Raw genomic sequence first — 14,277 nt, forward strand, 5'->3', positions numbered from 1 at the left:
GAATTCCTGTGGTTTCAAGTCTAACCAATATTATAAGGTGATAGCTTATCTTCAAACACAGCTTTGTAACAAAGATAAATGAGATTCATATGTTTTTGGAGTTCTGCTGGGCCACAGGATGAGTAAATTAATAACGAAATAAAATCCTATTTTGCCTCTCACTCAAATAGTCTGTTACAATGGGTCTGAGTGACAGCTCCTTGAAATCACAGAGCATGATAGTTTAAATATTTTGTTATGCTGGATGTTAGAGAAAAGTCAAGGAAGCTTTAGGATCCACTGCCTACAACTTCCCTAACATCTATGAGAAAATCAGAAGCAGAAGTGTATAGATGGAGTTGGGAGATAGATACTGTCTGACATATACTCCTCTCTGTGATCAGAAGCCACCAAGCATAGAGAGAAGGAAATAAGCAGACAGCAAACAGTGCAACAACAGGGTCTCCAGGAAGGAACCAGAAGATAAGAGATTTGGAGCAAGGGTGAACTGTGCTGTGAACCATGCACAAAAACACTATTTCCCATCCCTAAACTCTTCCTTTGCCTGGAATTTGCATATATTTTATTTAAAAGAAAGGGAAATAATGGTACATGACTGATTCGTAACAATTCAGAACACATCTTAATAAAGAGGGATAAGTGTTGTTTGCCTGTCAGTGCAAGGTACCATCCTCTTTTTTACAGCTGGGGAGAGCTGAGTAAGTGGTTATACAGATAGAATGATTGCAGTGTTAAAAAGTGGATCTTCGTCCGGCAATGACCAGAAGAATTTGCTTACTTCATCTTCCCCATTCCTATAAATGTGACTAATTGTGGTGAAGGAGGTTCAGGACCCACAGAATTAAATGAATTGTAACAGCCCACAAGACTAAGATGTCCTGTCTCACTTTCTAAACAAAAATTAAGTGCTGGTTTTAACTACTAGATGGCTTCATTGCTCCCACTTGTTTTATGGATTCTTTACCATCCATTACTTAATTAAACTGAAAACACAAGCCTGGCTTTGTAATTACTGAACCTGTGAGAAATCATTACGTGTCACTGAGCCAACTCTTTGTGTGGTTTGACAAACTATTACTTTGGAGATAGGATAAGAATAGCTTATTAGATCTGGCTTGGCTATCCTGAAATCGACATGTGGTATCAGATCCTGGACAGCACCCTTCTGCACCACATATGGAAGATAAAATATAGGATCAGTAGGCCTGCTTTGCTCTTGAATTTCATCAGCATTATAAACATATACCAGGCCAAAACTGGAGTCACATACAGTTGAATCAGCCTCCTTGTGCCCCATGGAAATACCCTGCTTCCTTGCAAAAATCTTTCCACAGAAAGCTTTCTAAATTATATCATCATATTTCTCCTGTGACCAATATCCAGTAATAGAGGAGTTCTTTGATAACACTGGGTCTTGTATACTTCTCCCTTCTTTCTTTTTCTTTCCTTTTTCAAGGTTTTACGTGGTGCTTTGGTTTTTTCTTTTTTTTTTTTTTTAATTCCACGCTGAGAACAATTTCAGCTCATTCAGTAGAGTTGCTGTAATTTTTGCTCAGTATTTTTAGATTCATACTCTCTCAGAGCTTTTTCTGTCTAGGAAGCCAGGATCTGAGATTCTTTCTATGTTTAATTTAATCAGCATTTCAGATTAGCTCACCACTGTCTATGTATGTGAGGGAACAAAAGAAATCGAACATCAGCTTTGTGACTGCTACTTACTTAATAAGACTGGTTTTCAACTTTTCTGTAGGAACAACAGGATCACCTTAGTGAAAACTTTTTATTGTTCTAAACTTCTCTATGGACATTGAGAAAAAAAAGACAAAAGCAAGACAGAACGGCTTGAGGGTGAAAAAGGGTCAGGAACAGAGCTGCTCTGCTGTGAGAGTTCCCAGGTGACAGGCAACCTGGGCTTCTGGAGCTATTTCTGAGACAGGCAGACAGATTGCTGAGTCAGTGCTCATTTAGTCTCCTTCAAGAATTAATTAAAAGCAGTGAAGAATATGCTTTGCTTTCTCAATAGGACTTTTTTCCTGAAACTGTTTTGAAAAGCTTTGGCTGGAGGAAATGGGAGACAACTGCCATTATCACATAAAGGCAAGACCACTTCCTCCAGGACAAAAGCCACAGGTATATGGGTCACAACAGCAGCTGGAGGTCTTGCAAACACATGAGCTTTTAATAGGCAGACTCAGAATAATTGGAGAGTGTTTGTACCAGACCACCTGGAAGCATGCTTCAGATGTTTACCAATAAGAATAAAGCACCTCTGCCTAACCTTTCTTGTTACAGGAATTTTGCACAGCTTCATTTAATCCAGGTTGAGATAACAAGCCTTGTATCTGAAGTTCTCAGGGGACTTTGTTCAGCTAATTTTCCAAATAAGCTCTGTACTTTTAATATTGTTGTAAATGCACATTAATTACCCAGGAACCTTAGACGTATTTGGTAAAGCTGGTTGCCACAGCAGTTGTTGCCATGCTACATGGTCTGTTTTGCATTTAGCTTTTCAGTATGGTAGTATTACAAAATAAGCATACTCACTGTGGGGAGAAAAGCAGCAACACATCAGGCCTCTTTCTTCCTAATATGGTGAAATAAAAAGCCTTGGTTTGAGCCAGCTGAAGTGCAGATGAAGTCAAAGCCCAAGGATCAGCGTGGTGTGGTGCCTGAAGAGACAAGGGTCATGGTCAAGATTCACACTGGAAGAGCAGGAAATGTTTAAATTCTCTCACCATGACTAAATGAGGGGACCCAATAATGCTGTCAGGGGTGCCCTCTCCTTGTCCCAGCATGTGTTTGATTCCAGACTGGTGAGAGTATTCCTTACTGCAATTGCTAGCCTGGGAGCTCTGGGCTGCACTGTATAGCACATGTAGGGACTTACTTCTCACGAGGCTTTATAGTAAGCAGGGTCATGGATTTCTCAGTGGACAGCAGTGTGGGGGTCTGAGGCAGAGCCCCAGGCTGAAGTGGGGGCTGGTTAGGGACAGGCTGCAGCGGGAGGACAGTCATCGGGCCACGGGATATCCTCTGCTCTCACAATGTCCAGTGAACCAGGGCCCCAAACGCCATTAGAGTGCCAGGAAGTTTTGCCTTTTTCCTTATTTGTCTTCACTATCACCTTTTAAACAAAAGACCTTAGCTTTTCATAGCAGCAAGCAATTAGCTGGAGGGAGCTGTTTCCCCCCATGCTCCCCAGCTCCCAGCTGAACAGACGGGACTTTCTGGCTACTTCTCAGAAGTTCTGCTTCTGCTGGTTTAAACCTCTCTGCTTGGGGATGTTTGGTACAGTATTAGCTCATGATATTAATGAGTTCTGTGAGACTTGATTACAGAGAGATAGGTAGATCCATAAAAGAAAGGGAAATCCTTAAAAAAACAGAGGCCAACATATCCAGAATACATAATTCCAGTGCTTATAATTTATCAGCTACCCCAATCATCGGAGACTTTTCAAATAAAAGCCAACTGAAACATTCACATTTCCTCAGAGGGGAAGCTATGTGGAAGGTACTCAAATAGCTTTAACCACACTTGTGTCACAAATTCCTCTCAGATTTGTTGACTGTGGCTTGTTTTTATTAAGACAGTAACAGTTTCATCACTGTATTTTAAAGTAAACAATCGTTTTCTGTGTAGGAGGGGGAAAAGGAGAAAAACTGAAGATAGCACTTCTCTGCCTGGAGAATGTGTCTCCACAGCCCCATAGCATGTTTTCTGCTGCTGCAATCTTGTCAACCATCACAAAGCTTTGCTTTCCAGCAGGTCTGCAAGAGTAAATGGGCAGTTTTGGCTGCTGAATCATCCATATTACACCTGCATGTGTTCAAAAAGAGGCAAAGGCCTGAGCTTTCCCTTTCATGGGGTTTCACGTCCGAAGCTAGATTTCATGTGCTCCACTGTTTCCACCACACCTGGGACTCAGACCTAACCCAGAAGGAACTACCCAGATCAAGCAAGGAATCTCCAGGAGCCTCAAGAAAGCAGCTAGCCCTTCACTGGCAAGGAAGCATGAAGCAAAAGCAGCAGCACAAAGAGGAAAAGTGTGCTCAGTCAGCTTTATTAAATAATATATTGTTTATACATCCAGTACCAAAACTTTGACATGGAGGGAAATACTGTAAAGGAAATACATTTGGGGTTTTTTAGTGGAGTAAAAGTGTTGCCTGTGTTTTTAAACAAAGGCATATTGGCAGAATCATGCCATGCAGAAAAGGAAGAGAAAGGGAAACTGCATTTGAATTAATTCAGATAAGTGAAGGCCAGAAGACCTTATTGACAGAATTTTCCATTAATTCCTGTAGTCTAACTCTCTGCCATAATTTTGTTACCTCCAACTCCTTTTTATAATTATAAATATTATAAATATTTTTGTGGTTATTATTACTGATTACTGTATCTACTACAATTACACTTACAAAAGGTGTTTAGGGTATTGTAGCCATAATAATGCAAAAGAGCAAAGTCAGATGAGACTTTTGTGGTGGGTGTTGTATAAAGTTTTGGATGAACTTGTGTAGCTGTCTTCAGCTGCAAGTACTTACAGTAGTAAAAGATAAGAACAAAAGTGTAAGGAACAAACTTTGTTTTAATACAATCACTGTATTGAATCTTAGCTTGAAACTTGATTTTTAGTGAACTGCAATTTTTTTTGAACCTGTGATCTAAACCTTCTGTCTGACCTAGAATATAGTGTTTCAATTCAAATTTTGTTAAAATTTATTTTAGCTTAATTTAAGGAGAAAAAATCTTTTAAAGGGTTTTCAAATAAAAGATAATTATTCCTCTGAAGTAAAATATTAAGTTTTGAATTGTTTTCTGGAGCCAATGTAAGTTTGTAAAATACATCAGGGTTTTCATGTCTGATTATTTTTCCCTAGAGAAGTTTGCACTGAAGCATTTCAGCCAGGGAGCAAAACAAGAAGGGATAGAAAGAGGAGCAAAGAAGTTAAAATAGTTTTCCAGTGTCTCATTAGATGGATATCAGTATTAGAAATAGAAATTGCATTTCCTGAGTCATTCTCTTGAGTAGAAAACAGTGAGGGACAGTAAAGGACATTAAACAGATAAATTATTAGATGCAAAATAAATGCCCAGCCATAATTGTTTTGAGCAACAGAGATCATGACAATTACCAGAACTGTGTACTTGGCCTCTGAAATCTTGTTCGCTCTTTCCTGGTACAGTCACAGATGAAGCCCTAGTTGCCTGCTCCATCTGCATGGCACCAGTTGGCGTAATAGAACGGTAATTTTATTTCTGTCTCTTTTCAGAAAGTCCCTCCCTCGCTGTCGAAGAATTAACAGGATGCTTTCCAACGAGTCAGCACCTCCTCCTGCATTCAGTCGCTCCAATTCGCAAGCCTCCATGGACAGCACTTCCATGGAGGACTTTTGGTGTGAAGTCGAGAACATCAAGGAGAGCAGTGAAGATAGAGCTGAAGAAGCAACACTCTTAGAATTCAAACCTGCTGATGGTGAGCACACAAACACCACTTCTTCCTTATACCTTGGCTTTGCATCCTCCCTAAAGAATCATGCCTTGATCTCCTTTCTTGTGTCACTCCGTATGAGCAAAAGTACTAGGCTGGGTCTAAGATCGCTGCTGGACATCACAGTCAATCACTCCAAAGAAATAATAATTCATTCTGATTTATGCACTGTATCTGGTTATTAAATTCTGAAGTAAGGGGTTTTTGCATTGATTTGATTTGTGCTTCAGGAGAACAGTTACAATGTAATTCAGAATAGAGAGACACTCAATGAAACTAAATCTCCAGCATTAAACTAAAATATTTAAAGCAAAAGCGGTTCATTCAATATGCTGGAGTTTTAAATTTTCTGGCTTTTGGTAGGATATAATGCAGAAGGTCCTAAAATCTTGAAGCATTTTTTTTTGTTATGTATCATTTAGTGCTATCAGGAATTTGATAGCTGTCTGTTTCTATGAGATTGCCCAATTTAGATACAATTCAAGAAAAGTTTAGAGTTTAGTTCAGATATGTCTGAATATATGGATGCCTACATCATTCGGACTCTCCACCTGACCAAATTCATCAGTCTCTTACACAACATATCCTGAAGGTCTTACTACCTCATTCTGTTATCCTAATGTTTTCCCCTTTCTTGTTTTGTACCGTATTTGGAAAAATACGTAATAGGCTGTGCTGGCTTGTTGCAATGCAGCTTTGTGTTAGATAGTTTGATAACATGTAGAACAACAGCTCACATTTTTTCCCAGTTATGACCCCATTTGCAAAAGCATTATATTGTGCAACACAAAATACCAGGTGTTACTGTGGGATGAATTCAAATTTCTTCTGAGGTCATGACCCAACTGGTAACTCTTCCTGGAGAACATCTTGTGGCTCATGGCTACTAGTCTGGTAACTGCTGATCTGGGAATAGATTTTGAAACAATGGTGTGTTCTTTCCATACAATTATTAACACAAGTGATGATGTGTTTTTTTTACCTTGACATGCAATGGGATGTCATTAATTCTGCTACCAGGAAGAATGGTGTAAGGGGGGGGGGGGGGGGGAAGTACTACTTTATTAAGCAACCAAATAGGTAATCAGTCATGGTAAGTAACCTACACTGAGGTATCTAACTCCAACCATGTACTGTTTCCAGGGAAAACACCTCCCACTCACCAGTTCCCAGTAGGGCTCTCTTGGAAGCTAAGGAAGAAGACCAGATCACCGGGTATCTTGGTCTGCTAGGAGGGTTATGGTCAGTCAGCTTAAATCCAAACTGCACTCCTTTGTTTCATATTGGGAAAATTCTTTTCTGATCATACTCTTTAACCTGGAGACATTGGAAAGAGGTTGTGAACCTGTTGCTGTCTCCTTCACGCAATTCTCAGCATGAACTGACAGGTGTCTCTGAGTTGTCTGCACCATCAGGGAATGTCACAAGTCTGTGAGTTACCAAGCTGGGTAAGTTAGTAGGACAGGACAATACAGGAGCTCATTTTCCAGAAAGTTTTCCATCAGCTTCATTGCTGCTGAACTAAATCTTCACAACAGCCCAAACTGTGCTGCAGTCCTGTATTACCCTTTGCCTGATTACACCTCATTATGCTGAACTGATTTTTTCCCCTCTGTACTGAATTAAAAATGAGACTGCAAGTCAGAATGAAATAAATCTCCACACTTCATCTACCTTCATATTGTTGTTAAACATATATATACATATATATATATGTATATGTATGTTTGTTTTTTTTCACGTGCACTCATACACAACTGGGCAATGTTTATCCTAGTCATCAAGATCAGGAATATATTCAGTTTGGGATTATAAATCTTGGAAATAATAGTGAGTTCTATTAAGGACCTAATAGGATAATACCTTGTGAAATCAATGTAAAAACCCTCAGGGTAAAATAAAAACAAATCTTCATCAACCTTTGAGAGAAGGAGATGCAGGATCCTTAAGAAGGAAGCCAGAGGGTGACAGCAGCCAGACACCACTGATACTGTCAAAACCACAGTGTATTTACCAGATGGCACATTCAAGGGGCATGCAACAGCACATTTACTCTGTTGATGTTAGTAAATATGGTCAAAAAAGAACAGAAGATCATAACAAGTGACACAAGAGGCAAAAATGTGGGGGAGGAGGAATTCATGGGGTATTTAAGATGTCTGTGATGTGTCGAACTGCTTTATAACTTTGTGTTTCTAGGCTGGAATGTTGTGTGTTGTTTAAAGTTATATCTGTGAGTTATTTCAGGCTGTATCTGAAATTCAAAGCAAGGCACACCTCTTTCCTAGCAATCTCCATGAGAAAAAGAGAATTACCCTCTCGATTATCTGTTTGTTTTCTGGTGGAGCAGAATCAAACACAGTATCAAGACCCTGCTGTATAAGTAGCTAACACTACCAAAATAATGTTATGTAAAACAACATCGGGGTTTCTTAACCTGTATTTAAAACCTCTGTGTCATAAAACATTGAGGGATTTTTAATGCATAAATTTCTTCTCTTTGATGGTTTTACTGCTCTGATTGCTGTTGCTATTTCTTAGTCTATTGTTTCTGAGTGTTTGGAACAGGAAAAGGCTAAAAGCCAGAGAAAATAAGTGGTAAGCAGGCAGAATTTCATGTCTGCCTTACTATTTTTCATAGTATCATGAAACCCAGGTTTGATTAAAAACTCAGCACTTGGAAAGAATGTCAGGACAAAAGCCAAAATGACTATAATTTAAAAACTGAAACATGAACAGATATGGCTTCAACAACAGCACACAAGAATGAGAAGAGACCTTCTTAGAAAGTAGAGGGAGGAGAGTAAGAGAATTATTGGTTCAAAGCTTACAAAGATGGGAAGGGAACACTCTGTCATCCTGTCTGTGGATACAGAAAGGATAAGAGCGGAGACAAGCTGTTTCACGGGATACAGTGCTGGTCACACCCCTGGCTAACACAGAGCAAGGGTTTTAGAAGCAGCTATTTTTGTAGAGCTTTGTAAAGAGGCAGGCCAGTTAACAATTAAGTCAGTGATGGCACATGCGTAAGATGCTTTCACTTGTCCCTACAGCCCTGTCCTGTAATTTTCTCTTTTGTGTATCTAACTGCCAAAGTGCAGCAAACTGGTGTCCATCAATCAGCCTGCATTCTGATGTCAAGAAGAGGCAATAAAGGGAGAGTTGAAATACCAACCTGCCATTAAGACCAGCACTGGCACAAGAACAATAAGCGCATTGACCAGTTGTTTTATAGAACATGCTGCAAATTAATCCATTTCCTGTTTGACATGTTTACTCGTAGTACCTCTTCTTCAGTCAGAGTTGGAATGAAATTACTGTTCTGTCTCAAGCAGCATACTGCTGAGCTAGGATTGCTCACAAAACTGAAATGAAGGACCTCAAAATCTCTTATGTGATGAGAGATTTTTAAAAGACTGTGACTGTTTACCTTAAAAAGCAGAAAAATAAAAAAGCAATGACAGAGAAATTTAAAATTACTAAAGGATTCAGAGAAGGCAGATTGGGAGCTTCTCCTAGCCCAGTAATGACAAGACATATTCATTTAATGTGGCAGGTAGCAAGCTGAAAACCTGTACTGAATTTGCTTAGACTGGTTTGGGTAATGGAGGGACTGCTGGTGTGGCTCTGTGAAAAGATGCCAGAAGCTTCTTCTGTGTCCAATAAAGCCAGGATAGAAAACAACTTTTCACACAGCAAACATCACTATGGGACTGGTTGCAGTGTTGAACCAATTGAGAAGTAGGATTCAAGAAGATAATAGTCACTAATTATGATAACAAGAAATGCTGAGGTGTACAGCATTAGTGAGTCTTTAACTATGAGAAATTAAGATGATACCTCATGTGCAAGGATTGCTATTTTTGCATCTTCCACCCCTACCTGACATCTTTGATACCTACCGTTTCCTGAACCTTGCTCTTTAGTGAGCAGCTCTGGTTCTTAATCATCTTGTTCAAACCAAGCTAACTGGACTAGTTGGACATCACCCTTCACTCACTGTGGGTTCTTCTCTAGGTGTCTGACTACCAGCTGACCCTGTGGCATCTCAAATTCCATTGTTAGTGTGCAAATACATTATTCTGTTGTATACATGTCTTCAATATTTTTATTTGAATTGAAATATCAATTTAAATTCTGTCAGCCACAGGGCTTTATCCAGTATTGCTACAAATAGTAAGCATGGTATAAATGGTAACTGAGAGGATTTATGCTCTTAAACAAGGGATTGGGGTTTAGGGACCTTGCTGTGTCAGGCTAGCTATTCTGTTGCCTTTTTCACACACATATGCTGAGGCACAGGCTAGAAACGCCTCTTCTGTTCTTCTCATAAGCTTCTCCTGTGCAGATGCTGACACACTGGAAGTTGAGAGCATGTTAGCAAAACTAACTTAATTTGCACTTGTGGCCCAAGAAAGGTTAGCACTGGAGTGCTGTCAAGGTAAAGACTATGGCATGCCAACTCCTTTCCTTCAGCCCCCTCTCGCTGCGTGGACAGGCCTGGTAATACCCTCTCTTCCTCCACAGAAGGGGAGCTGGAGGCAGAATGGCTGCAAGATGTAGGTTTATCTACATTGATCTCTGGAGCCGAAGAGGAGGATGGCCAAGCTCTGCTGTCCACTCTGACCAGAACTCAAGCTGCTGCCGTACAGAAGAGGTACAACACCTATACTCAGACCCTGAGGAAGAAGAACAAGCACACAGTCCGGGATGTGCGAGACATCTTTGGCACCAATGACTCTTCTGTAAGTATCCCAGTGAATGCCTTTGATCATAATTTTTATGCAATTTGCAAGTAGCTTACCAAAGTTTCTGCCAGGCAGAAACCCTTTTCTGCTGACAATGTACAGCCAGCCAGTAGCAGTTCCTGACCCTAAGACCAGAGTTTTAATCCTCCATATACTACATTTTTAGATGAAAGAAAGAAACCAAATACAATACAATACAATACAATACAGATGGAACGCAGTTCTGCAACAAACCTGTAACATAATGTTGTATCTGTTACCAGCCTTCCTCCTGCAATCTCCTACCAAGAACATTTACTCCTTTATTTTTTTTGGAAATTAGTGAGTTACTCTTGGCAGCTTTTCAAATTTTTGATGGCTTTTGGGGATACTTGCTATTTACTCAGCAGTCTCAGTGGTGAAGTAAAACTTCTTTAATGAAGCAACTGAGGTTCAAATATGCATAAGCAATTAAACACCTGCCACCATAATTGCAACTCGTACACTGTCAGTTACATTTCACTTATGTAACAAATGAAAATCTATTAACTGTTCATTTGCTTCATGACTTCAGAAATGAGCATTACCTCTGGTGGTTTCATCTGCTTTTCCCTGAGGATAGCTTTAAGTGCACCAATTCCTATCAGGACATATTTTGATTTTGGTGAATGCAGTCAACTGTTTGAGTTTAGTCCAATGCTCAAAGCAACACACATGATTTTATATTTGTCACTCATTATATCTTAAATAGGAGCCACCAATAAGCTCACAATCTCACCTTTAAAATTAATATTAAAGTTTTTGCCATATCTCGTCTTTGAAATTAATATTCAAGTTTTTGCAAAAAAAAAAACCTCCAAGAAACTTTTTCATTATAATATTGCTTAATCCTTTTCTCTTTGTCCTACCTTCTCCTTAAGGCTTGGCATACTGGATTAACTTTAAACAAAAAAAAATGGGAAACAAAATTGTAGCTGCATAGTTATATTAAAATTTAAAAGATATAATGTCCAGAAAGTTAACTTATTTGTCCCCAGATTAAGTATCTGGATTCTTTTGAACCTCTTGCACACATCCAACAAATAGATCCAGAAGAATCCAGTAGTTTCCTGTGGGCAGATTTTCTTTCATGAGAAATCATCAGACATGTTTGCATGAATATTAAAAAGCTGATCATTCTTCTAATTAGATCAGCACACTTCCGATTCAAGTATCTGTAAACTTTAACGTGTTTCATGTGCTAAAGGAATTTGGACCTTCAGAGCCAATTGTCCTTCAAAATACTTTTTTACCTCCTGTGAAATTCAGTTCACTTTCTAGGACTGCATTTTTAAAGTCTAAAAGATAAGTAATTAAGTGTTCTAAGTCTTCTTCCCACAAAAATATGCAGTTCTGCAAGTGCTTACCTAAATGTTAAACACAGATGCACAAATGCAACTGCAGAGCATACCATGACCTCCCTCCAATGGACTGTGAAACAGATATTTCTAAAAGTTTACAGGGTTCCCAATACACTTTCTGTTTTCCTATTGACCATTGCTCCCATCTCTTCTGCTTATTATGGGATTTAGAAACTTTGTCCTAATTACCAACTCTTCAGGAATAAACACACTTCAGGAGAGCTTGTGTTCCCGACCTAAGGGTTTCCCAAGCAGTCTTTGTAAGGGAGTATCAGCAATCCCTCGAGCTCTGCTGCCCCTTTGGGTACGGCGCTACAGCTGCCGGTGAATCTTTGCGACGAATCAGTTTAGGAAAGAGATCTGTATTAAAAACAACCCAGAGAAAAGAAAAGAGCGACAGAGGACGGGGAGGGGCAAATCTTTTCAGCCCAGCTGCTGGAGAGAGGCTGGTAAGGAAACTGCTTGAAATGACATGCACTTTTGTTTTCCCCATCCTGCCTTTCATTTGGGAAGGGAAGAGGTAAACGTTCTGCAAACAGCAAAACAGCGCTAATTGTTTCACATAACTATATAATCCTCCCCATTAGGAGGATGGATTTACACCTTCTTCCCAACGGCCTAAGAATTGCAAGAGCCTAGAGGGATGGGTCACAGAGTGGATTACTCTCTTCTATGGCTAACCATGAGAGGAAAGATGATTAGCTTGGTAGGGTCACCTGAGATGAGATTTAGGGGACCACTAAAGAGGCATAAATAGTTGGCATCTGGAGTGAGGAAGAGAAAGATAGATTTGCCCTAGTTTTTTCTCTCTATTCTGAAAAAAACCCTGCCTGCTAGATTTTTCGCTAGTACTGCCTGGTGGCCAGCCTCTGCATGAGTCAACAGAGCTAAGAGTGCTTTTTCGGTCGTCCTGCCTTGAGGTCCATCTCCTCAGGGCAGGAGTGTTCCCTAAACAGACGAAGTGGACTAAAATAAAAGGAAATGAAGGCATTTCTCTTTTTGTTTGGTAGTTTTCTTTGGTGGCTTGCTTTTTTTTTTCTGTTGCCTATCCTGGAAAGGTGCCATGATCCCTGGGGGCAAAATGCCACCCCCTTGGTACTCACCCTTGCAAGAGCTATACCTTGTTAGAGCAGCCTGTCCCAGCTTAGGTGCTTTTGTACTGCTTCAGACAGGTCTACAGCTTGCAGACTCGACCGACAGCTACACTACCGAGTTTTAAATTGGATGGTTTATTAATCACAGTGGCCTGATTTTCCTTACTGCTAGTACCCTGCTGCTTCCATCAGAACCCATCAGCATTGCTAGTGCTCAAACCCTAGAAAAATCAAGAGCAGAATACAAATGGACACACATACACACGTTGATTTTGTTATTGGAGGGAATGAAACATCATGCTCATTAACAGCCCAACTCTGCAGGTTGTGATCAACTGAAACTGAAAGACTTTTTAGAAGCATTTTGCTTTAGCAGTGCATGAGAAAATCATGACCCAATTAAAGAAGAATCACTAACCCAGAGGTATTTGCATGAAAAGGGATTTGTAATGACAGTGTTTGGAAATATGAATATATTCAAAGCATTGGCAAATTGTCTCCTGACCAGAACTATAAGGTTATCCTCCTCTGCCTTTATTTCCCTTAGCTGCAGGGCTGACAATAGAATTTGGTAGCTTTGGTGCTCCAATGATTTGGTTTTACATCTTCTACTGTGCAAGTAGCTGCTAAAGAACTGTCTACCTCATCTCCATCTTCTCCTTGCTCTTCTGATTTTCTCTTCCCGTTGGAAATTTCTGTGTACATTGTGGCAGTAAACAGTCAGCTCATTTTTAATGTCTGATTAATCACTTTCGGTCAGAAATCAGGGTATGAGAAACCTTGCCTTCACTGGAGCCCTAGCCAAATGAATAAAGCTGTCCCACTTTAGTTAAGGACACAATTTGACTCTTGGTCTTTTGCATTCATTAAGACAAGATCTTCCACAGTTTTTAAAAAGTCTTATACTACAGAAACAATCTGGATCTTTAAAATTCATGCATTTAAAAAGGTTTTATTCCCAGTCTTCCCTTTCTTTTAATCAGATTTTGCTAAGATTTAAAAAAGTAAAGTGAGGGAGAAGGAAGAAACTTTCACAAAAGGGGCATAGATTTGGCTTCTTTTTACACTCTCACTGTGGAAGCTGGAAAAAGAGACTGAGAATACAACATTTTGTCTGCTCCTGATACAGTGCACGGTCTGCATTATTCAATTGCCCCGAGCTAGAGCAGCCTGCAGGCTGTTGCAAGCCCTGCTGGGTGCAAGACAGAGGTGTGCTGTCTGCTCCCTTCTGCTGGCTCTGCCGTGCTTTGCGGGAACGAGTTACTGCAGGTGCTTCACGATTGATTTCTCCCGTGTAACAAGGCTGGAAGTATTTTTTTCCTTAATAAACCTGACTCACTGTAAATCTATTCTGAACACTGTTCACAGAGTCAGACATTTTGAGCATTGAAAGTAGATGAGCCAGTTGTTAATGTTTACCATTAATTTCTCGATCTGGATCTTAAGCAGAAGCATAACTACTTTTATGGTTGATTTTCCCAAACTGCTGAGGAAAGTTTAACCATGCCCTCCACTTCAATACTCCCACCTGAAATTTATAGTGCTTTTTAATGTCCTGAAGT

The 14,277-nt window shown here is 39.9% G+C and overlaps 1 protein-coding gene across 3 annotated transcripts in view; it reads left to right on the forward strand.

The window, feature by feature from the left end:
* The window catches only part of ARHGAP28 (Rho GTPase activating protein 28), a 71,936-nt gene that overhangs the window by 36,289 nt on the left and 21,370 nt on the right, over positions 1 to 14,277 (forward strand). For 2 of the 3 annotated variants that reach the window (XM_071554781.1, XM_071554782.1), the window contains exons 2-3: positions 5,277 to 5,479; positions 10,022 to 10,239. In XM_071554781.1, the coding sequence (XP_071410882.1) occupies positions 5,277 to 5,479; positions 10,022 to 10,239 (421 nt within the window). The remainder of the gene's footprint in view (positions 1 to 5,276; positions 5,480 to 10,021; positions 10,240 to 14,277) is intronic. The other variant, XM_071554783.1, reaches the window with a different exon arrangement.

Source organism: Pithys albifrons, chromosome 4 (assembly GCF_047495875.1).
Source record: "Pithys albifrons albifrons isolate INPA30051 chromosome 4, PitAlb_v1, whole genome shotgun sequence".
Classification (NCBI taxonomy): Eukaryota; Metazoa; Chordata; class Aves; order Passeriformes; family Thamnophilidae; genus Pithys; species Pithys albifrons.